We start from the raw sequence: 26,328 nt of genomic DNA on the forward strand, positions 1-26,328 counted from the left end.
TCTCTGTTGAACACCACCTTTCCTTCTCTAAACCTTACCTTCTCTTCCTTACCGAGACTCAGCTGTCTGAGGCAGCTGACAGCAAACCCTTTACTGTATCCTTCAACTTTCTCTAAACACACTTCAAAGCCAAAGGTGGATGTTGTGTATATGTACCAATGACCTATCTTGCACTCGTGTTCCTGAACTTGATTCTTCTGAATTCTCTGCTCTCTGGCTTCGATACTCCTGTTATTCTCTGACTAAATATAACTGTGCTGTTTACTTATCTGCTAATTCTACTATCAAAAATTCTTCAACTATCTTCCTCCCACGATGGAATACATTCTATCCATTTCTACTTTCTCTGAAATCTCCATTCTAGGAGATTTCAATATTCACCACCACCTTTGGCTCTCCTCTCCTTTCACTGATCCACTTGGTGAACATGCCTACATCTTTTCTACCCTCACTGACCTAGAGCAGCATGTACAGCACCCTATCCATATCCCTGACCACCTTGGAGAGAGCTCTAACATACCTGACCTATTCCTTACAACTAATCCTTCTGCTTACACTGATAGTCTTTTCTCCCTGGGGCTCCTCCGATCATAACTTTATTACCTTAACCTCTCCTATCACTCCGGTATGGCCTGTAGACCCTCCAGAGAAACGTTGTCTGTGGCACTTTCGAGCTGTGGATTGGGAGGCCCTCAGGCAGTACTTCTTTGGCTTTCCCTGGAATGATTATTGCATCCATGGCCAGGAGCCATCTGAGTGTGCCTTACGCATTACGGAGGTTATTCTCTCGGGCAGAGAAGCATATATTCCTTTCTCATATCCTTTGACTAATGCAAGAAAGCCTTGTTTAAAATGCAAGTTCTAATGCTGTCTGCAACAAGGAGAGGGCCTACAAAAGGTACCGGAGCCAACCCTTCCCTGAATCACATCTTTTTTGTTTCTGCCCGGAATCATGCTAAGTCTCTTCTTCGCTCTTCTAAAAATAATTTCATCTGTACTAAATGCTCCCAACTCTCCAACTCGAATTCTTCCCGCTTCTTGTGGTATCTTGCCAAAAACCTTTCTAACAACTTTAACTCATCATCCTTCCCTCCTCTTTTCTACTCTGATGGCTCTGTAGCTATTTCTTCTGATAAAGCAGATCTCTTCGCTCAGACTTTCTCCTCCAATTCCACCTTAGACGATTCCGGTGCTGTTCCTCCATCACTTCCCCCCTCCGATATCCTCATGGCTGACATTAAAATTTCTTCAGCTGATGTATTTTCTGCCATCACTGGCCTCAATACTAACAAGGCATATGGGCCTGATGGAGTCCCTCCTGTTGTCCTCAAGAATTGGGCTGCTGTGCTTACACCCTGCCTAGGCAAACTCTTTTGCCTTTGTCTTTCAACCCGTACCTTTCCTTCTTGCAGGAAGTTTGCTCTCATTCAGCCAGTCCCAAAGAAGGGTGACCATTCCCATCCCTCTAACTATCGTCCAATTGCTTTAACATCCTGTGTCACAAAAGTTTTTGAGTCTATCCTTAACAGAAAAATTTTAAAGCATCTTTTCTATCACAAACTTCTTTCTGATCGTCAGTGTGGGTTCCGTCAGGGACGCTCCACTGGCAATATTCTCACCTACCTTTAAGACTCCTTGTCATCCTCCTTTCGAGACATTGGCGAAAGCATTGCCATTGCACCTGACATCTCAAAGGCTTTCGATTGAGTCCGGTATAAATTTCCAAACTGCCCTCTTACAGTTTCTGTCCTTCTATCTATGCCTTCATGTATAGTTTCCTTTCTGGTCGTTCTATAGCTGCATTCGTAGACGGCCATAGTTATTCTCCTAGATCTGTCAACAGTGGTGTTCCTCAGGGCTCTGTCCTATCACAAACTCTTTTCTTTTTATTCATCAGTGATCTAAGCTGTACATCCAATCCTATCCATTCGTACGCTAATGATTCCACCCTTCACCTTTCCATTCGATTTCCACAACGTCCATCTCAGCAGTTACTTCAACAAGCAAAGGATGAGGCTATACATACCACACCTAATGTCTGACTTGGCTCGTATCTCTGACTGGGGTAAAAATAATCTTGTTGGTTTTAATGCATCAAAGTCTCAGTTTTTACACCTATCAACTCGTCAAAATCTTCCACAGGAATGCCCACTAATTTGTAATAATATCCAGCTCAATCCTGCATCATCCTTGAACATGCTTGGGGTTTCATTCACACAGGACTTATCTTGGAAAGATCATATTGCATCTCTTGTAAAATCTGCTTCCAAGAGATTAGGTGTGCTACTCTGACTCCGTGCCTTCTTTACCCCTGCACATTTGTTGACTTTATACGCGGGTTTTATTCGCCCCTATTTAGAGTACAACTCTCATGTGCGGGGAGGCTTCCCACATACAGCTCTTCTCAATAGTGTGGAGTCAAAGGCTATTCGTCTCATCAACTCTCCTCCTCTCACTGGCTCCCTTCAACCTGTCTCTTTGCAGCACTGTTGCCTCTTTATCTCTTTTCTATCGCTACTTCAATGGTCACTGTTTCTCTCAACTGTCTGCTTGCATCCCTCCAGCTCTACGATGGGCGCATAGCACTTGTCTAACAGCAAGCTTTCATCCATTTTCTGTCCAACTCTAATGCAAGAGTTAACTGTTACTCCCAGTCCTTCATTTATGCAACAGGTCAACTCTGGAATTGTCTCCCTCTGTCGGTATTTACTACTTCCTATGATCTCCAGTCTTTCAAACGCAGAGTGTCCAGGCATCTCGAAATGAATGGATCTTGAATATGGCTCTCTTTTGTATTGTTTTTTTTTTTTTTTTCTTGGAAGGAAGGTTTTGCGGGCTCAGCCTTTGGTTCCTTCTTCCACGCATAAAACATGAGAAACCTGATTTTTTTTTTCTCTTGGGTGCACTTCGGATTTCCAGTCTGCTACAGCTTGTGGGTTAAGCTAGTGAAAGGTAGTTACTGAAACAGATGACTACATTACCTTAAATGCCAATCAACGAATCAGGAATAAAATGAGGAAACTGGCAATGCTAAGGGCCAGGCCACAATACACAATGGATGGTGCTAATAAGGGACAGTACTGCTGTACTGTAACTGGGCAGCTTCACTGCCTAGTTATACATATGTCCCACGGCTCTCTTATCCCCCAAAAGGAGATCAGTGGATTGCAGAGAGACAGCTTCTTTCTGCATTCCACTGGGTTCAAATCCAGACGAGCCTGGGTCCAAAATAAGAAACAATTCAATAGAAATAACTATGTAATACCGGTACTTATTTCCATTTCTCATGATGTACATGAGTTCATGCAGGTATGTGAATCTGAAGGACTAGAATAAAATTGGTTCTGGCTTCTTGAATTGTGCTTGTCTTTACTTTCCTACCCTAAGGAAAGAAACCTCAAAAGGACTTCCTTATATATACCATAATTCTGATCATAACAGATCAAAATCTACTCTTGCCTTGGCTTGCCAGAGCTAAAAATTTCTCTTTCACACTACATACTATGATTCAAGAGTGAGGAGTCATTTGTTGTTGATTTGCCTGAAATTCCTAAGGTATTGTAATAATGTTTATGAGGAAGTACAGATCCAAATCATTTCTAAATTTACTTCTACTGATTTCAACGGATCTGAAATCCTTCCTGCACTTAAATGATGTCATCACACGGTAAAATGACTGTATTAACAGGCATCACAAAAGCCAAAATCAACTTAAAATTATCTTCTTGGACTAGAAAGAAATCTTATGGTAATTTTTGCCGAGGAATATAAGTCACTCAACAGAAAAATATAAAAATAACATATTTACTAAAAGTGTTCTGATAGTCATATTAAATATTTATATATTGTACTCCATTTCACAACTCCAGCAACTCAAAACCAAAATACAATCCAAAATGTTCACACTAAATATTCTGAATTTTGAAACAACTGCTAGTGTATTTACAGCACAACTATAAAAAATGTTAGATTTTGTTTTAAAATGTTATACTCTTCATCAAACCATCAATCAATCATCTAAACCTGTGTAGCGCAATGAGGAGCGTAGGAGCCCGGGGCTAGGCAAGTTGGCCCTGACATTTAAGATGAGAGTGAACCACATTTACATAAAGCTGGATAAAACTAGTGATCCTCTCTTGAGGCATCAAATTATGTTGTTCTTGTAAATATAGTAACACCATGTATTCTCCTGGGGCAGTTAAAACTGTGTAAAACTATTTAAGTGCCTGCATGTTCATGACTGAAATTTAAATTTCTTTAATTACAGTAAGGCATGCTTAACACAAAGTAAATTGAGAAAGAAGAAAGCCCCATTCCCAGTTTCCCCAGAGAAATTGTTCCTACCTATAAGGTGGGTCACAGTCCAGTTTATTACTCGTCCCAGAAGGTCCTCCCTGGTGGATGCCATCACCCACAGATCCACTACTGCCATGCGATGTCATCCCTGCCAGTGCTACCGCCTGGTCATCAGATCCAATGCGTTTGAGAGGCTGTGGTGTCTGTGAGAGTGAGATATTGTTTGGTGCTGCTGTTGCTGGAGTGGAGATCTTCTTTTTGCCTGGCCCACCAAAACTGAAAAACCTGAAAGAAAGGAATAGCTTATCACAAACTGAAACTAAATCCCCCACAGGATGAACAGCTTATCACAACTTGAAATTAACTCTGATGTTTAGGTATGGTATAATGCCACCATTAAACCAAGCACTGAATAATCAAGTTTTGAGTTTCTTCTCTCTCACACACTGCATTTTCTTATGTTGGCTGCATGCATAACTCTGTCTATCTACTTATCTACAGCCAGATGCCATAATCCCGTAAAAGGTGTCCGTTTGTCGTTGAGTTAGTTATTTTATGGGGAGGGGCACTAACCCTCCCCCAATCCTCTTGCTGACACATAGGGAACACTTATGGGCCGGTTATATGGTTACCATCCATTGTTGTAAATGGTTTCCCGGCCTACAGAAAACAATTAGATTTGTCAGTCAATGTAAAGCCTCTGAAGTGGAAAGAAAATTAATAAAATGTGAAAGGAAAGATGGGAGAAACAGGAAGAGAGGAGGGCAGACACAGAAAAAAACACATAAAGGTGAAGGAAGAAGTAGGCATTACTACATCAAGTGAGTAGATGATGGTTGTCACCACCTACCACCAGTGCATTAGTGACCCCTTGAATCCCATGAAATGTTTCTCACTTTAATACTTCCTACCACAAGACAATTCTGCTTAGTTTATGGGAGATTTTTAGGTGCCCATCATCCTCTCACTCAGTGTAATGCTACTGTATTCCATGGTGACTCTACATTGAGTGACAAAACAAATGACTTCCTGTAAGCCGGAAATTATTGAATGCGCTGGGTGGTAACCTTATAACCAACCAATACGTGTTCCCTACGTATCAGCAAGTGGGTTGGCAGAGGGCTAGTGCCCCGCCCCAGAAAACAACAAACAAAAACGACAAAATGTCTCAGACCAGGACTAACCAACAGGTGACGACCAAGGGCCACACAAAGGTCATGGCATGGATTTCAACGTGGAATGTGAGGGGTGTGAATGTTGAGGTGAAAGAACGAGAGATTGTCCAGGTGTTTGAGGATGCAAAAGTGGACATAGGCCTACATGGGTTGACGGAGACCAAATGAAGAGATGAGAATGTGAGAAAGTGGGAGTATGGACTGAGTATATGTGAGACAATAGATGAGAATAAGAGGGCAAAGGAGGGTGTACGTATCGTTCTGTGAAAGTGATGGAAAGAGAATATAAGAGAGTAAGGATCAGTTGGTTTAAGGATTGGGAGAGTAAGAATGAAAGTTGAAATACAAGCATGGGCAACTGTGTGTGTATATGTGCCAATGGAAAACCATGCAAGCAATTAGAGAAGAGTCCTAGGCAAATGTGGATGCATGCAAGGAATAGTATAATACTGTAGGCAAAGAGTGTTTTTCATTGGAGATATGAATGGAAAAGTAGGGAATGTGAAGGTGAATGGAGTAGTTGGTGAGTGGAGTTTGCCTACAAACATGGGTGAGAATAGTAATGCTCTAGTGGACATTTGTGCAGGGAGGGGGTTGGTGATAGCCAATACCCTCTTTAAGGACAAAATTATATGCAGTTATATAAGGTCTGTTCAGAAAGTGTCCGACTTTAGGCTCTATAAAAAATATATAGCTAACCTGTTGAGCTAGGACACAAATCTCCCTCAAAGTAGGTCCCTTCTGACTTAACTCACATAGCCCAGCGTTCTTTCCACTGCCTGAAACATTTTTCAAAGTCAGTTTTTGGTATCTCTTGCAGGTGCTTTGTCGCATTCGTTAAGATCTTCTCTCGGATGATCGTTGCTCAAGACACGTTGGAGCGTGCAAATCGCGATCCACATTTTCTAAAGCAAAGGATTCTTAACCTGGGGTCCATGGATGAGCTTCAGGGGGTCCGTGAAGGACAGAATAATTGAGAACAATTTCGTGATGCCGTTTGGCATCATTAACTGAAAAAAAAAAAAAAAATCGAGGAGTCTTGAAGAATTCTTGTGTTCATTGACACAACCCTACCCCCGTCTGGCAAAGAGAGCTATGGGTGTTGGGATTCCATTAGCTAATACATACCTTTGTGAGTCAGCGTTTTCAGCGCTTGTTTCTATCAGAACGAAAAGTTGAAATCAACTGGATGTCAACGATGACATGCGTGTTTTCTTGCCAAAGACCGCTCCACAAATTCATCTTCGTATTCAAGCCAAACAACAACCCTGTCACTAAAATGAACTTTTGAGCAAAATTAATGTTTTGTTTTGTTTAATATGCACAAGTTGGATGTATTTCATTTTTTCATCGAGTGGCCATTAGCTTTTCCATGAAAGAGTGGGACACAGTTTTTTGTAAAGAGTTTTATACTTTGTGTATGTCATACACTGCGTGAGGCAGTTTTCAATAAAATAAAGTACATTCATTGCATGCAAAATGCTGTGTTTGTGTTTATGTGCATTTTTGTAGGGAAGGGGTTCATAATTATCACTAGATTAGCGAAGGGGTCCGTGACTCAAAAAAAAGGTTAAGAACCTCTGTTCTAAAGACTGTTTTCACTTGAGATGAGACTTGGGTATACCGGTGAGACCAAGAAACCAAAGCACAGTCGTCCCACTGGAAGCATGCAGGGTCCCCTCGGCCTAAAAACAAGCAAAAAAACACGACAGGTCTGCAACAAGGTGAAATGCACTCACATGTTGACAGTTTTTTTTCGATTACTGTGGCGCTGTTCATCATGCATACGCACCAGAACAGTCTGTCAACAAACGTTAACCTCAAACCTCAACGTTATCCGTCGTCGTCATAGCGCAGTTTGGTGGAAGAGACAAGTCATTTGGAAAGCAGGAAGTTGGAAGCTGCACCATGACAATGCCTCTGTCCATTCTTCTCAAATGATTCAGGAATTTTTGTCCAAGCACAACATCCCACAGGTCCGGCAGGCTCCCAACGCACCAGACATTGCTCCTAGCAACTTTTGGTTATATCCCTAGGTCAAAACTCCACTGAAGGGTTCCCGATTTGAAACTAGAGAAGAGAGCATGATGAATGGAATGAAGCACCTGCAGGAGATACCAAAAATTGACTTTGAAAAATGTTTCAGACAGTGGAAAGAATGTTGGGCTATGTGCGTCATGTCAGAAGGGGGCCTACTATGTGGGGGAGTAGTGTCCTAGCTCATCAGGTTAGCTACATATCTTTTTAGAGCTTAAGGTCAGATACTTTCTGAAGAGACCTCGTACATGGTGAGTGATGAGAAGGGAGGGTGGTGAGCTGGATGAATGGAAGGTAATGATTGATTATGTATGTATGAATGAGAGAATGAGCAGGTATGTACTAGATGCATGAACATATGAGGTCTGTTCAGAAAGAATCCGACTTTAGGCTCTAAAAAAAAATAAAAATAAACTCCCCCTAAAAGTAGGCCCCTTCTGACCTGACACACATAGCCCAGTGTTCTTTCCACTCCCTGAAACATTTTTCAAAGCCGGTTTTCGGTATTTCCTGCAGGTGCTTCATTGCAACTGTCATGATCTCTTCTCTCGTCTCAAATTAGGAACCCTTCAGCAAAGTTTTGATCTTGGGGAAAAATCAAAAGTTGCATGGAGACATGTCTGGTGAGTAGGGAGCCTGCTGGACCTGCGGGATGTTGTACTTGGCCAAAAATCCCTGAATCAGTTAAGAAGAATGGGCAGGGGCGTTGTCATGGTGTAGCTTCCAACTTGCTGCTTTTCAAAGGTCTGGTCTCTTCCGCCAAAATGCGTCAAAAAGATGACGGACAATGTCGAGGCTGTATTGTTTGACAGTCCGACCTTCTGGTGTGTACTCGTGATGCACAACACCACAGTAGTTGGAAAACAAACTGTCAATATGCGAGTGCATTTCACCTTGCTGTGGACCTGTCGTGCTTTTTTTGGCCGAGGCGACCCTGCATGTTTCCACTGGGATGACTGCGCTTTGGTGTCTGGGTAATACCCATAGACCCGTCTCATCGCCAATGAAAACACTCTTTAGAAAGTCTGGATCGTGATTTGCACACTCCAGCATGTGATGAGCAACGTTCATCCAAGAGAAGAAATCATTACAAATGTGATGAAGCACCTGCAGGAGATACCGAAAACCGACTTTCAAAAATGTTTCAGGCAATGGAAAGAACGCTGGTTTGTGTGTGTCAAGTCAAAAGGGCCCTCCTTCAAGGAGGATTAGTGTCCTAACTCAACAGGTTAGCTATTTATTTTTTTAGAGCCTAAGGTCGGATACTTTCCAAACAGACCTCGTACAACACCTGATGGTGGAGGAAGTCAAGGTATAAATGCGAAGGATAAATAGGAGGGAAAGGCAGTTGGGCGCAATCCATCCAGAGACAGTAGAAAAGTTCGAAGAGGATGAAAAAAGGGCAGGCTATAAGTGAGAAGCAGAGGAGCGATTGGGTAAATATGAATTGGAGCAGATGGGGGAGGTGGAAGGTGTCTGCAAGATATTCACAAAGGAAATCTGTACGCCATGTGAAGTGGTGTGTGGGGTGAAGATGAAAGTGGATGCAAGGAACAGAATGGTGGAATGAAGAGGTGAAACAAGCTGTGGCGCAAAAGAAGAAAGCATATAGTGAGTAGATGGGTAGCAGAGGCATGGGAGAAGTTGAGATACGGGAATTAATGTAGAGAAAGAGAGAGGTGAAAAGATTACTAAGATAAGACGTGAGTGGATGAGGACTTTTGAAGAAATTTGAGTGTAAAGTGGAGGGTATGTAAGAAAATGTTCTGCAAGGAAGTGAAAAGAGTTACACAGGGTGATAAAGACGGTAGTAAGGAAGTGAATGATGAAAATGACACATTTCTGGTAGAGAAGGAAGAAAAAGTGAGCAGATAGAGAGAACGCTTTAAAGAATTTATTAACATACAGCATGAAAGTAATGTGAGCGTAAGTGGCAGAGGAATGACTGGGAGGAAGAGGGAGATGAGAAGAGAGGAAGAGATCAGTAGGACGGAAGTAGGGGAAGCAATGAAGAAAGTCAAAATCAGGAGAGGCCCAGGAATTGATGGCGTGTGTCGTGAAATGCTGAAGCACAGGGGAGAGATGGTAGTAGAATGGACATGGGAGATGAGCAGATCCGTCTGGGAGGAAGGCAGAGTCCCAGAGGACTGTGGTTCAGGTACCATTATTTTCCTGTACAATGGAAAAGGGGAAAAGAAAGTGTGTGGTAATCATAGTAACAACAGCCATTTTAGTATAATAGGAAAAGTATATGGTAGGATACTTTTTTTTTCTTACGTGTCCGACTCTGGGCAAAGGCTTCAGGGAGTATTATCAAGTCCCAGTAGTCCTCCTGCATCTCTAAATGTCACCGCTTCGGCGCTAACACCCACCAGCCATATTGAATAAATGCTAGGTCTGTCTCATACAGGACTGGTGCACTGGTATTAGCGGGAGTACTTTTATGACAAGTCGGCAGGTCATCTGGTAGATCAGAAAAATCTATTTTTTATGAAACTCAAATCCCTAAACTGTTCCCTGGCCCAGCTGGGATTCTAACCTAGGCCATTAGGAATGCAGGCCGCCTGTCTACCGATTCTGCCACCGCCTCTCCCAAAAGATAGAGAAATAATAAAAGTTAGGGAAATAGAGTTATGGAAATAACTGATGAATTAGTTGGAGAAGAACAGGGAGGTTTTAGGATGGGAAGAAGTTGTGTAGATGAGATATTCATCTTAAGGTCTTTAGTGGAAAAGTTTTTAGAAAAGGGAAGGAAGCTGTATGTAGCCTTCAAGGATTTGAAGAAAGCTTATGACAGAGAGGACAGACAAGGAATGTGGAAAACATTAAGAATACTGTATATGGAGTATATGGGAAGCTGTTGAATGCCATGAAGAGTACTCGTATGTATGAGGGTGCTTTGGCTGCTGTGCACGTGGATGATATACTGAATGAATATTTCTGTCTGAATGCTGGTTTGAAACGGGGATGTGTCATATCTTCATGGTTGTTCAATCTGTATACTGATGAAGTAATATAAGAGCTACAAGGTAGGGCAGTGGATGCTGGAGTGGCCCTAATGAGAGAAGGCAGCTTCCGGCAAGTTTCTGTTCTGTTGTTTACAGACGATACACTATTGTTAAGTGAAGAAAAAGGAGAACTGCGAGGTTGGTGAACGAGTTTTCGAGAGTAAGAAACAGAATCTACAGGTGAATGTAGGGAAGTGTAAAGTTGTGGTCTTCGAGAGAAATGAAGTCACTGAATGCACAGTGATGTGTACTGGGGTCTATAAATGCCCGCAGTGCCCATAGGCAATGTGGGGATCCTCTGTTTGACTCAGTGGTAACGTGTGTGCGTTTGCAGTGTGGGGGTCTGAGTTCAAATCCCGGCCACCCAATGTGATAAATTTGTTAAGTTTCATATCAGTTATTACATTGGTTGCAGCAGTGTGGGATGTGGGGCGAGGCTTTGTTGGCAATATGATGTTCCTTAGTTTGCTGGGAGCGTCCTTGTCCTTATGTCTCTGGGATGAGCTGTTCAGTGTGGTCTGCAGTGTCCCCGATGGTGGCCTCCGTTGCTACGGTACCATGTGTGTTTGAAACTCACCAAATTAATCACCAAGGGAAGAAAAGAGAGATGTAATGGGGCCTATAAATGATCACATTGCCCGAAGGCAAAGTGGGGATCCTCTGTTTGGCTAAGTGGTAATGTGCGCGCATTTGGAGTGCGGGGGCCTGAGTTCGAATCCCGGCCAAGACTAGTTTTATTAATTTGTAAAATTTCATTTCAGCTATCACAGTTGGATGGTGAGGAAAAGGAAAATGTGAGTTTAAGTACTTGGTTAGTGTGATGAGTAAAAATGGAAGTTGAGAGGATGAAGTGCTTGAAAGGGCACAACAGGGAAGAAAGGTTGCTGGTTCTTTGAAAGCATTGATAGGAAATGTTGAAAGTAAGCATGGAATTTAAAAAGTCGTCGCATGTTAGCACTGTAATATCATCTCCAACGTATGGAAGCGAAGCTTGGTCCTGGTTGGAATGACACAAATCAAGAGCGAAAATGGAGGAAATTATCTGAGATGTGGAGTTACATGGTGAGACAGACTGAAAAATGAGGGAGTGAAGGAGCGTTGTGGTGTGGATGTGATAGAAAGCGTTTGGAGAAATATGACACATTGAGGTGGTTTGGCCACATGGAGTGGGTGGAGCGTGAGAGACTGAGGAGAATGTATGTTAGTAAGGCGGAGGGGGGAGGAGGGAGAAAGACCGAGGATGACATAGAGGGATGAAGTGGAGAGATATATGAGAGAGGGGGGTGTAAGTTGGGGGAAGGGCAGCGAAATGGCAGTGGACAGGGTAACATGGAGGCGATTTGTTTGTGGTCACCCCTTACGAGATTAAGGCATCTGGCTTTTGATATATAGATAGACAGATAGATTTATCCTTTCACTATAAGAGGTCTCTCTAAACCTGATTGTAAGTGTATGAAGGTAGCATCATTTGATTATATTATTCAATACCGGTTATAGGCAGGAAGTCTTATCGAGTATTGAATATGATAATTTATTATACAAAGACATAGATGTAAACAGTGTTGGTCCTGTGGATATGGGAATACCTAGCACTACTCCTAAAAGTCAGCATGTCGATGGCAATGTGGCATCTGATACATCCACTTTTTTTTATGTCATACCATTCAATATCAGGTAATGTCATGCACATTTCACAAGGTTCCAGGTGGAGTTGCTGCAAGACGCCAGCTTCTACGATGTGATTGGTTTGTGCGAGATGTATCTTATTGACGATATTGAACAGCTGTTCAGCTGGACAACTACACGTTGTTTACTAACAACTGCAGGGGTGATGAGGGCGGTGTTTGCTTATTTTTGAGGAACATCTATTTCGCTCATGTGAGATATGATTTATGTTTTAAGCTGGAAATTTACAAACCGTCTTTATAGAAGCTGAATGTAGATGATTTTTGGTATGGTTTATACTGTAGATGGGGTTTAGATTTTAACCTGTTTTTAAATTATTTTGAAGATATTTTGGAGAAAGCAAAATCTTAAAGCAATAGTTTCCAACCTTTTCTAATTCTGGCCCCCCTCTCACTGAATGTCACGTTCCCTGCACCCCCCTTACTCAAATAATGCATTTTACTGACATAGTTGGCACATGTCAATAAATATCATTGATTCTTAACCACTGAAACTGTTTATATATTCAGATAGCTATTTCTTATTCATTTCTGAAATATTTTCTCCATATTTAGAAATTAATGAATTCCATCATAATTCATAGTTTTCAAATATAATTACCCTCTTTATCAAGCGTTCGCGCCCCCGCTCCCCCTGGCAGCCCTTCGTGCCCCCGCAGGGGGGCGCGCTCCACGGGTTGTAAACCACAGTCTTATAGGATTCCACGAATCATTATGGGGGATTTTAATGTTGACATCCTTAGATGATATACAGGACAGTTTGTAAGTGATTATTTTAGTCTGTTCTAAATGCTTGGTTTTACCCCCTCATCACCAAACCAACTAGAATGTGTGGCTGTGCTGCCACTGTTATAGATAATATTTGGTGTACCGCACAAGACAAAGTCAATAATGCAAATATCCTCATGACTAATGTCACCGATCACTTCCCCGTTACTATGCCCATGAAAATACAAAAACAAGTGTAATGACCGATCTATCACGACAAAGTATAGGCTTAAAGGTAGTGAAAATAATGTAAATTTCTGTCGCTTGCTGAGCGAAACAAATTGGAATCAGTGATAGAAGGATCTTGTAGTGATTCCTTTGAAAAACTGAATGATATACTGTAAATATACGATAAGTGTTATCCAGTAATGGAAAGAAAAGTTAAAAGCAAGTATTTAAACAAACCTTGGATCACAGATGTCATTAGAAATTCGATAAAACGAAGAAGAATATTTTACTCGTACAAGAAATACTTGAAAGAGCCCATCACTTATGGAGAAGAATACAGAAGAAACAGAAATACGTTAAAGTAATAAAAAATGCAGAAAGGGAATATTATAAAACTTACATATGCAGCTGGTGACGGAAAGGAAACTTGGAATATCTTGAATACATTAATGAACAAAAACATGGCTAATTCCAGTGAAACTTATATGGTTGGTAACAGGCAAACTACCGAACCATCAGTCGTGGCGAATGTTTTTAATGAATATTTCTCTTCCTTGCCTGCTGAACTTCCGAAAATGCCAGATACTGCTTTTGAACAATTTTTGCTAAATGAATTAAATACTACTTTAACTTTTGATTTTTCTACTCCTGGGAAAAAAAAAAAAAAATGTAAACAGTTTAAAAGATGCAGGCCCAGGTTTTGATGGTTTGCCTATGGTAGCACTACAAAAGAATATTGATGTGTTAAAGATGTTCTGTGCCATGTCAGCAGTTTATCACTTTCACAGGGTATTTTCCCAAATATCCACAAGATAGCAACGATAACCGCACTGCATAAGAGTAAAGACACACAAATGTTGGCGAACTATAGACCAGTTTCGGTGCTAACTGCAATCAGTAAGATTATTGAAAAGCTTGTATTTTCACGTTTGATATATATATATTTTTTTCAACTGACCTTTTGCATAATAATCAGTACGGCTTTAGGTCCAGCACTAATACAGAGATGTGTGTAGTTGAGCTTTATTCAGATATACTACATAATTTTGACCAAGGTAACTTTAGCGGTGTTTTTGGATTTAAATCGAGCATTTGATTGTGTGGACCATAACATTTTGAAAAGTAAGTTGAGAAGATATGGTATTGGGAATACTGAATACAGCTGGCTATGCAGTTATCTTTCCAATCTTTTACAGTATGTGTCATTTAAAGAGTGTAAATACAGTTTTCATGTCAGAAGCACAGGCGTACCTCAAGGGTCAATTACGGGTCCTCTGCTCTTTTAACTTTATATGAACGGTGTTTTCAATGCTGTTGGTAGGGGACAAGTGCTATTATATTCTGAAAACACTTTTTATTTTTCTGCTTTTGATAATATCAAAACTGTGGTAAATATGAGTTTTTTAGACTCAGTACATGGTTTATATAAAATAAATTAACTGATAAAATGAGATATATGTTTTTTAAAAGGAAGACTTTTAACTGTGATGGGCAACTGCTGATAATAAATAATTCTGAAATTGAGCGAGTATATAACTTTAAATTTTTAGGATTGATAATTGACCACAAACTAGTTTGGGAATCGCATGTAAACTGCTTAAGAAGCAAATTAGCTCGCCTTAGGATTCTTTACATGTTATGTGGTACCCTTACCCAACACACTACGTCTTCTATATTTAAGCCTTATTTTTACTCACCTACTGTATTGGAAATATTTTGTGGTCTTCTGCTTACAAAGGCGTTCTTCATCCTATTGAACAAGTGCAAAAGAAACTTGTACGAATCATGACTTATAACAACAAAGTTTCACATACCCAACCTTTGTTTAGAGAACTAAAAATTCTTTAGTATAATGACTGTCAACTATTGTTTCGTTTTATTTATTTATAAAATTAGGAACGGCTTAATATTTTTTGAAATTTCATTTCAAAGAGGAGTATATAATCATTATCTATTAAGAAATCAAAGTTTGCTACAAATACCCCGAGCGATCTCGAGACAAGCACAGCTTTCATTCTATTATAAAAGTTGTCAGCTTTGGAATTTACTGCTAACTGAACTGAAAGAAGTTTCTTCACTGCAGTGTTTTAAGAAAATATAAATTTCTGTTTTCTGCAAAGATATCAATAGAATGCCATAAAGCCTTTTTTTTTTTTTTTTTTTGTATTTTTTACTCCTATCTATCCGTCTATCGCCAGACGCCTGCATCCCGTAATGGGTGGCCACAAAAAAATCTCCCCCATGTCGCCCTGTCCCCAGCCATTTCAATGCTCTGCTCCCAGCTCACACCCCTCTCTCCCAAATACCTCTACACTCCATCCCTCCATCTCATCCTTGGCCTCCTCCTCCCCCTCCCCCCCCCTCAACCTCACTCACATACACTCTCCTCGTCAGACTCTCGCTCTCCATCTTCTCCACATGGCCAAACTACCTCAAGGTGTTTCTCCTAACGCTTCCTATCTCATCCACATCCACACCACAATGCTTCTTCACATTCTTATTTGCCAGGCTGTCTCTCCATGTGACTCCACATGCTCCTCTCAATTAACTCATTTCCATTGTTCTGACTCTTGGCTTGTGTTCCTCCGACAAGGTCCAAGCTTAATTTCCATACGTTAGAGTTGATATCTCAATACTGTCATGCAGTAACTTTTTCACTTCCATGCTCATTTTCCTGTTTATTATCACTGCTTTCAAAGAACTAGCAACCTTTCTTTCTTGTTGTACCTTTCGAGCACTTCACCATGTAAATTTCTGTCCTCACTCATCACGCTACCGAAGTACTTAAACGCACTCACATTTTCCATTTCCTCCTCATCCAGCCTCACTGTACATTCAGTGACTTCACTTCTCTCAAATACCTTAACTTTGCTCTTCCCTACATTCACCTTTAGATTCCGTTTCTTACACACTCTCCCAAACTCATTCACCAAGCCTTGCAGCTCCTCTTCGCCTTCACTTAACAACACAGTATCATCTTCAAACAACAGTACAAGGAGTTTCCACACACTGTCCTCTCTCATTAGAGTCGCTCAAACATCCACTGCCCTACCTTGTATCTCTTTCATAACTCCATCCATATACAGACTGAACAATCATGGAGTAACGACACATCCCTGTTTCAATCCAACCTTCAAACAGAAAAATTCACTCAGTTCACTATCCACAAGCACTGCAGCCTTAGCACCCTCATATATACTCTTCATGGCAATCAACAACTTCCTATTTACTCCATATATTCTTAACACTTTCCATAATCCTTGTCTATCCACCCTGTCATATGTTTTCTCGAAATCCATGAAGGCTGCATACAACTTCTTTCTCTTCTCTAGAAACTTTTCCACTAAACAACTAAGAATGAATATCTGGTCTACGCAACCTCTTCTCACCCTAAAACCTCTCTGTTCTTCTCCAAATAATTCCTCTGTTATTTCTCTAACTCTGTAAAAAGGTACCCTACCATATACTTTTCCTATTTCACTAAGAAGACAAATGCCTCAATGATTACCACACACTTCTATTTCTCCTTTTTCTTTGTACAGGAAAGTTATGGTACCTGACTTCCAATCCTCTGGGACTTTACCTACCTCCCAGACCAATCTCCACGTCTTCCACATCCATTCTACTACTGTCTCTCCCCCATGCTTCTGTATCTCACAACACACTCATCGATTCCTGGGGCTTTCCCCATTTTGACTGTCTTCATTGCTTCCACAACTTCTATCCTACTGATTTCTTCCTCTCTTCTCACATACCTCCATCTCCCAGCCATTCCCCAGTTATATTTGCATTATTATCATTCTCTATGTTCAACAATTCCTTAAAGTGCTCTCTCCATACGCTCATTTTTACTCCCCTCTCCACCAGCAATCTACCATTTCTTTCACTCCTCGACTAACTTCTTTAACAGTTTGTCTAACTCTCTTCATCTCTTTCCAGAACATTTTCTTACATTCCTCCCACTTTACACTCAAATTCCTTCCAAATTCCTCAGTCACAATCTTCTTACTCTCTTTTACTAATATTTTTACTACTCTCCTTCTCTCAACATATAACTCTCTCTTCCGTCTCTCAACATCCTCCACACCCCTGTTTCTCATATACTCACTATACGCTTTCTTCTCTTGTACTACAGCCTGTCTCACCTCTTAATTCCACTATGCTGTTCCTTGCACCCCCTTTCGTCTTCTCTTTACTCCACACACCACTTCACATGTTGCACAGATTTCTTGTGAATATCTTGCACACAACTTCCACGTCCCCCATCTGTTCCAAATCATATTTACACAATCCTCCACTTCTCTCTTATATTCTGCCTTCTTTCATCCTCTTGTAACCTTTCTACCCTCCTTTTATGAACTACTTCCTCTTGTCCTTCCCTTCTCCTATTCCTCCATTTCTGAACCTTGAGTCTCACCACCGCCAAGTGATGGTCAGAAAGTCCACTCCCCCAACCTTTATATGCTCTTGCATCCATCATACACCCCATTTTATCATTCACACACACACACATAATCAGTCATTGCCTTCCATTCATTCAGTTCACCACCCACCCTTCTCATCACTCGCCACGTATACCTGTGGATCATTTTGTGTCTGAAGAGGGTATTAGCTATCACTAACCCCCTCCCGGCATAAATGTCCACTTGGGCACTGACATTCTCATCCACTTTAGCAGGCACACCCCACTCACCAACTATTCAATCAACCTTCACATTCCCTACTTTTCCATTCATATCTGCAATCAAAAACACTCTCTCATTCTTTTCAAACCTTTCCATGCATGCCTCCACTTTTGTCCAGAACTCTTCTTGCACTCTGCTTGCACGATCTTATGTTGGCGTATACACACACACAATCGCCCACATTTCTAGTGCAACTATCAATCTTACCCACAGAATCCTTGAGCCAACTGGACTTACTAAGGCGTTCCTGGTTGCTTTGCCTTGACCATTGTCGGTAAACACTGACATAGATATATTTTGGGAGTCTGGGTAGGATTTTGTTTCATTTTCCCTCTAAAAGCTTATGAGAGATGCCGTTATCATATCGACCCATGAGCATAGACATCAAATTTATTTACCTTTTCTGCACAGTTATTTTAAATAGCCTTTTCATATAGAGATGTCATTAAATTATTTATTGAACTGACATGATGGTGACTGTGTAGACAGAATGTATACCGCAAGGGTGATCATATTTACTGTGGACGTAGCCATGTCAAATGTTGCATATAATAATTTCCAAAAATTAATTACATGTAAGGGTAGAGGACGTTTCTTACACAAACATTACGGAAGTCAAAGCCATCCAGATTCCAGTCCGCGTCTGAAGTCAAAATACACTGATAAACACAATTATCTAGCTCTGCACTAATGTTTGATCTGTCACGTCAGTATATTTCTCTCACGAGCCAGTCCTTGATATCATCACCTATCAAAAGCTTGTTATCTGACGCCGCTATACAAGGTGTAATGCAGCTTTATCTACCGATCTTGAATTTGGCTCTCCTTTGTATTGTTTTTTTTTTTCCTTAGAAGGAACGGTTTGCAGGCTTCTGGTCTTTGGTTCCTTCTTCCTTGCAAAAAAAATAAGAATAGTAACTCCTTTACATTATGCCCTGAATGAAAGAAAAAAGACAAATTATATGGCCACAACTTTGCATTTCATTCTCCCTCTCCTACCTCCCTCCCTCCCCTCCCTCACTCCACCCCAGCACCAGCGCTCGTCTCCCCACCCACCTTCCCTTCTCTCTCTGGCCCCTCCCTCTCAACCCCTCTTAATCCAGTGTGACTTGCCGCGCATAAAGGAGCCAGTTTGAGGCACCGGGTACAGGAGGATAGGTGATTATTTATGGCCACGACTGTACAACTTCTATGATGATGGGGGTGTATTTTCGTAAATACAGGTATGTACAGTACTGTACAAGTATATTATTATATTCTTTTATACGTAAAAATTGATTAATCGAAGTTTTGAAAGTTCCATGAATTACGTACAATCAAGACTATTGCATATTGAGAAACTGCATTACATGAAATAATGGAGGAACAATGAGAGAGAAGAAAAGGAAGATAATGAAATCTGAAGCCAGAGTATTTGTCATTATAAGAAAGGAGAACACAGTGAGAGAGACAGCAGATCAGAAAAAATGCATGATGGTGCTTCGAGATAAAAAAGACGAAAGATGGGAGAAAAGAGGCAGAGGAAGAGAAAGCGAGTAAATTCATTACTAAGTAAGATACAGAAAGTAATGGATGGGAGGAAGAGATTGAGTAAGTGTGGAGGTTAGGACAGTATCATAATGGTGGGGCAAGGCCAGTCAAAATTCAGTTCAAGTCAGTAAGGGAGGCAGAGGAAATGATGAAATTAGTGCAGGAGCTAGATGACTTCTTTAGACCGAAAGAGGCTTAAATTTCTATATGTCAGTGACGTAGGTTCTGGTGGGGAGATCACAGAAACCTGATTCTTAAGCTCCGCCAGTGCAGGGTGTGGTAGGCGGCGCCACCCAAATGTGCAACCAAACTGGCTTCTTCACACCGAAAATGGCACATATCAAGCCTGTGCTACATGACAGACAAAATGGCACTGAGTGAGAAAATGTAACTTAAGAATGAGTTTTGTGGTGGGAAACATATTTAGGAGCACGATGTTTCATCATGCATTTACATACATTTTCATTATACTGAATGTAATATCAACAGAATTTCATTGCTCTACAACAACCCCTAATATTGATTCCCGCCCCCCTTTTTCAGGACCTATAGAAGTTCGTGTAATGAACATCATCTGCTCCATCTAGCCATGACTCTTCTGAGGCAAAATCATGTATCCTGCGTACTGGGCAGACATCTAGCAAGCAATCAGGAGCCAATGTTTTTTCCTTCAAAATGGACCACAGTCAAGGAAACTGCCTCCAAGAAGAAACTCGAAAGCAATTTCCAAACATCAAAGTACACTGAAGTTGTTCAGTCACTGCCATTTCACATTGATTCCTGCCATGGATACCATGTGCATTGCTACAAGAACTTCACGGCAGTTCCTTTAGACGCAGATGATGATCGGGCTGAGACCAATAATGATGTGAAGTCAAGAGAACTACATTCTAAAATGGAGCCATTTCTTAGTTCATCCCTATCTGGTATTTTCCCAAACAAATGTATCTTCTGCAACAAGGCTCATCATAAGAAAGGTCGTTCTGAGGAGTCACTGGTGAGATGAGACCAAGACAGCACAGTCCACAATCAATGCAGCTGCTATTGCCAGGAATGAATGATTAGGGACTCACAAGGATGATCACAGACGTTGACTTTGTAGCCAAGGAAGTAAAGTATCATCATGGCTGCAGACGTCAGTAAGTTAATGCAGCACCAGTTCAGACATTATCATCATCTGAATCTGCCAAGAAACGTTCTTTCAGTGACAAGCAATCTCTCCTTGGTATTAATCAGTATACTGAAGATTCCTTTATTAAAATCTGCAGTCCAGAGTATCTGCTATCCATTTGCACCCGCTATAAAGAATGTGTGACGATGCAGATGAGGACCATTTGAATCTGCTCAAACCTTTCGAAAGAATATCTTGAGAAGGTTTGAGAATTAAACTGAGATGCAATATGGACAGTCAACCAAAAAGGGAGCTATTCCTGAAAGGTTTTGCCGAGGAAATTATCTGCTCAGCTTTTGATTATATTTAATTTTTAGAAGCAGCTGTTTGCAAGGCTGCATTCTTTTTGCGAGAATTAGTTAAAGCTGTACAAAAGACGCCTCTACCAGATAATCCGACTCAAGATGACTTGAAGGCTGGAGACGCTCCTGTCCCTGATCTACTCACATTCTACAAGGTTCTGTAAGGGAGTGCAAATCTTATGGAATGCAATCCCAGGGTAGAATGTCATGCTACTTCCTCCAGCCAGGATACACTGTTCATTGTGAAAAATGGCAAGTGAAGCCTGGGAAACATATCACTCTTGGGATGGCTGTGAATCAAGGAAACTCTTGAGAATGCTGAATAGGTTTTGTCACATCATAAATTACCCTGCAGTTGAAGAGCTTGAAACAGCTCTTGGGAAAGCAATTCAAGCTAGCAAGTTAGCTTTCACTGAGGGTGCTGTTGCAGGAGTTCTTGTGGGGGTGGTGTTTGACAACTCCGACAAGTTTACTGGGACACTGTCTGGTGCTGATACCTTACACGACACCATGGTTATTCTGTTTCAGAGCAAGATACCACATGCTGTTGCTAGTGATACCAGAACTCTGGTAAATGCAGAAAATTCCATGAATAATGTAACAAAACGAAAGCTGCAAGTAGTGCAAGACCCCCTTGAACCATATGAGCCACAAAAGGCGATGATCTCATATGTCACCACAGACCTTGCAAGTCGCCCAAATGATTCCAAGCTGGCTACAGATAAGGACCTTACTTAGATGATGTGCCATGCCTTGAAGATCAAAGACACGCCAATGTGGGTGGGATTTAACACCAGATTAGCTCCTGAATATCCCTTACCAGTCCAGAACTTTCTTTATATAAAGAACATCAACCAGCCTATCACCAGCGATGACGTCATTCAGCAAACACTGGTCATCACACAGAAATGTGCAAAGGAAAACAACCAAGATTATGGAGTGGTGACACATGACTTGGCTGTAGCCAGACCTGCAATACAAATACAAGCAACAGAATCACCAACGTTTTAAAAAGTCTTGGGCCTTTCCACATACAAATGGCTTTCTTCCAAGTCATTAGAAACCGCACTGATGAATCAGGCGACCCACAGATGCTTACTCAGTCTGATGTACTGGCACCCGGCTCTCTTCAAGGATTCCTCATAGGAAAACACTGTAACCAATGCAAGAGACTACACCCAATCCTTGGCCTGACATTTGAAATTTTGCACTTCAAAGAATGCATGAAAAAGTCTGATAAGCAAGACGGTATTCTAGCTTTGTTGACAATATTACAGCTGAAAGGAAGCATGGCACCTGATGTTGGGATCTTGTACAAGCTCCGCCGCATGGGTGTGAGGGGCTGTCCTCGTGTGGGTAGGCTACAGAGCTTTTTGGGTGATCGTGGTTTCTTGGTCTCCCTGGGTGGCACCACATCTTTCTGCTCCACCATATGATGAGGGCTCCCTCAGGGATCTGTTCTTAGCCCACTCCTTTTCGGTGTGCTGCTCTCGGATGCACCCTGCTTCCCAGGGGTATCCCTCCTTATATATGCAGATGATGTCTCCCTTCTCTGCAATGCAGAAAAGCTTGAGCCTGCCCTCTAACAGGCAGTGGATCCTTTTGCTGCCTGGGCCTCCCAGTGGGCGCTAACGATATGTGCCCAGAAAGATGCCCTGATGTACTTCTCCCTGTGGAGAATCCCGGCTCTCCCAGAGATTCAGTTGGGCAGCACTCTGCTGCATCTTCAATCTCAGCATATGTTCTTTGGCCTAAGCCTAGTCAGCTCCCACCTGACTTGGAGGCACCACATTGAATATCTTCGGTCCTCTTGCCAAAATAAGGAGGGGTACTGTACGTACAGTAGTGTTTACAGTAGGTAGGGTGTTTTTTGGTTTTCAGTGGTTTCTCTGCATGATTTCCTTGGTGTTCAGCATTACTTTGGATATTCCTTTCTGTGTTTTGATTTCTAAAAATGCCTGAATGACCAGAAAACACTGCCAAATTAAGCATAAGTAGGGTCTGGATATGGAAGGACAATAGTGTTCGTTATCTAGATATTGTCAATACCCGGACATGCCCTTGGCTCTAATATGTCCGAATAAATGAGGGATTATTGTATATATATATATATAAATGGAGCCTCTGTGGTACAGTGGTAAAGTGTGCGTTTCTGTACACTGAAGAACGAGGGTTCACGTCCCGCCAGGGTAATAAACTTTGGGAGCGGTCTTCTGGCCACGTACTGCATGGCGGAGATCAGGGGTGCTGTGGTTGAACAAGTGTCGCATACTGTAAAGCATGCTTGCACCCAGTCGGCTTGCGCAGGCCAATTACACTTGGTTCACAGACTACACACATCCAAAGCCACTACAACACTACAATTAAACTTACAAGCACTTCTCACCCTACATACAATCTCTACCGGACAGCCTAAGCCACTTGGTAGAGATACATTGGCTGTATCGTCCCGACTTCGGTAGGGATAGGCTGGTCCTGCAGTGGACATTCAAACGGCTGATGAGATGAGAGATGATACAAATGTATATATATATATATATATATATATATATATATATATATATATATATATATATGTATACACTTGAATATGATATATTATATATATATATATATATATATATATATATATATATATATATATATATATATATATATATATATATACAGGAAAAGCAATACCAGTGTTGCAACGAACAGCATATTTATTATGTCCAGACGTTTCGACATATTCATCTATGTCATCTTCAGTGGATCTAAAAAGATGAAAAAAAAGACCTGTAAGGTATTTAAAATCCTAAAAGAACTAAATGAGCATGAGCTCATCGTACCTACATAAAAGAGAAAACGTAGGTACGATGAGTTCATGCTCATTTAGTTTTTTTTGGATTTTAAATACCTTACAGGTCTTTTTTTCATCTTTTTAGATCCACTGAAGATGACATAGATGAATATGTCGAAACGTCTGGACATAATAAATATGCTGTTCGTTGCAACACTGGTATTGCTTTTCCTGTATAAGTTCCGGTTCCCTCAGAACAAGCCTGTCTCAATATATATATATATATATATATATATATATATATATATATATATATATATATATATATATATATATATATATATATATATATATATACATCTATCTACCTATCTATCTATCTATTATCAAATACAAGTATATATATATATATATATATATATATATATATATATATTTTTCCTTCATTCCTTCCTCGTCCATCTGCCTATGGGTAACTTCACACTGAATGACATGCCAAACAGTTTTCTGTACACCAGGAAACCATTTACTATGGTGAGTGATAATCGTATAATCAGAATATGGCGCCTGATGGTTTAGTGGTTAATTAAGGCTCTTCAGTCGGATTGAGCCTGTGTAGGTTTATATTCAAGGGGTTGTTGGGGTTTATTGCTCATGTTATACCACTTGGAGATGAGTGAGGTTGGTCACTTTCATCTTAAATATCCAAGTGTAAACTACTGTACAGTATTGTAAACGGATGCAAAGTAGCTAAAATCATTTCACACAGCAAGACACCCCGTGACCCCCGTGAGGCCACCCAGGACAGCGTCTCAACCTGTGGTACTGTACATGCATGATGTTATGTTTCTCTGAAGATCCAGGTCTGACTGATACAGCCTTGAAGAGCACCACGTGGAGTGTTACAGATCTACAGACAGTTTTACAGACGTGTCAAGTCCCACTGCAGGCCACACTAGCAAACTGGAATCTTCCTTTTTTGAGCTCCCTCTAACTTTGCATCTCTGTGAAGGCCATTTGAAAATAATAGAGAACACACATAAGTTAAGGATGGGATATTTAATGAAGCTACAAAGTGACTATCTAGAATTCCAAACTTCCCTTACTTCAAAACCTGGTAGATTCAACAGTACTACAAGTGCCACTACTGCTACTAAAAAAATAAATTGCTCATGACATCACTGGGAGAGAGAGATAACACAACAAGAGATAAAGGCGTGCTCTCATTCTGATGTTTATCTACACCCATAATCACAGATAAAGATAATATAATACTGTACATGATTGTAACTGAGTGTCCTTCATCCTTTCAATCCAGCTATATATACGAGGTGCTACCTAAAAGTTCCTGAAATTTGAAAGCACCGCGGAAACTTCATGTTTTATGGTGTGTGAATGCTAGGTGGCACTGCATTCCCTCTTTGTATATTAGTAAGTCAAGTGGCGTTGTGCAGGATGGATGCATTCGCTGCATGTGGGTTATTTTTTTTTATCACTGAGTTACTTTGAGAATTTTGTGATCAAAAAAATGGAGAATGTGAAAGAGCAACGCATCAAGTTTTGTGTGAAACATTGGGAAGAATGCAGCAGAGACTCATAAAATGTTAAAACAAGTATTTGATGACAAGGCTTTAGGGGTTACTGAAACCTACCACTGGTTAAAGCATTTTAAAAAAGTACAAACGTCAACAGATGATGATGCACATTCTGGTTGCCATTCCACCAGTTCAGCCCCTGACAATGTGGCCAAAGTTCCTAGAAGATCGCAGGAGGACAATCCACAATGTTTGTGACTCTGTCAGCCTGTCATATGAAACTTGCCAATGCATTTTGTCTGGCTACCGTGACGTGAGATGAATCGTCGTCAAGTTTGTCCTGGGGCTCGTGGCTGATGACCAAAAGCAGCATGTTTGGAGGTCTGCACAGATCTCAAGGAAATTACCAGAAGTGAGCTTACCTTCCTCTCAAGTGTCATTACTGGTGATGAATGTTAGGTTTACGGGTAAAGCCTGGAAACCAAACAACAATCATCATGGTGGAAGAGCCCAGCTTCACCTAGACAAGTAGGCATGTCAGGTCAAGAGCAATGTGAAGTCAGGTTTCATCACTTTCTTTGACGTGGAGGGCATTGTTCATAAGGAATTTGTTCCTCAAGGACAGACTGTCAACGCAAAGTTCAACAGTGATGTTTTAAGACAGTTCCAGGAGGACATGAGACGAAAACGTCCAGACAAGTGGCGCACAAACAAATGGGTGTTACACCGCGAAAATGCTCCCGCACAAACAGCCCATGTCGTTCAGCAGTTTTTGGCATAAGAAAACATGCCAGCTGTCCCCCATCCCCCATATTTGCCAGATTTGGCCCTCTGTGATTTTCTTCCTCTTTCCGAAAATGAAAATCCAGCTGAAAGGACTAAGATCTGACACCACACAGGAGATCCAGGAGCAATTGCATAAGGTCCTGAACAAGCTGATGGTCAAGGACTTCCAGAACGCATTCCAGTCGTGGGAAAAGAGCTGGTATCGATGTCTGCATGCCCAAGGAGACTACTTTCAAGGGGACGGTGGTGATTATGACGACATAAGTTTCTTTTTTCTTTTTTATTCAAATTTTGGGAACTTTCGGATACCATCAAATATTATCTTTTGTTGCCACCTGAAGATTTTACAGAGCTTAGGAAAGCATTTTTGAAGTGGGAGACACTAGACTCATGAATTCCT

At 41.1% G+C, this 26,328-nt stretch overlaps 1 protein-coding gene across 8 annotated transcripts in view; it reads right to left on the reverse strand.

The window, feature by feature from the left end:
- LOC145413381 (uncharacterized) overlaps nucleotides 1-26,328 on the reverse strand; it is a 1,646,837-nt gene that overhangs the window by 300,608 nt on the left and 1,319,901 nt on the right. For all 8 annotated transcript variants that reach the window (XM_080283066.1, XM_080283067.1, XM_080283065.1 and 5 more), the window contains one exon: nucleotides 4,345-4,581. In XM_080283066.1, coding sequence (XP_080139192.1) covers nucleotides 4,345-4,581 — 237 coding nt within the window. The remainder of the gene's footprint in view (nucleotides 1-4,344; nucleotides 4,582-26,328) is intronic.

This window comes from Coenobita brevimanus, chromosome 96, assembly GCF_032717465.1.
Source record: "Coenobita brevimanus isolate Jiangsu-jjx chromosome 96, ASM3271746v2, whole genome shotgun sequence".
Taxonomy (NCBI): domain Eukaryota; kingdom Metazoa; phylum Arthropoda; class Malacostraca; order Decapoda; family Coenobitidae; genus Coenobita; species Coenobita brevimanus.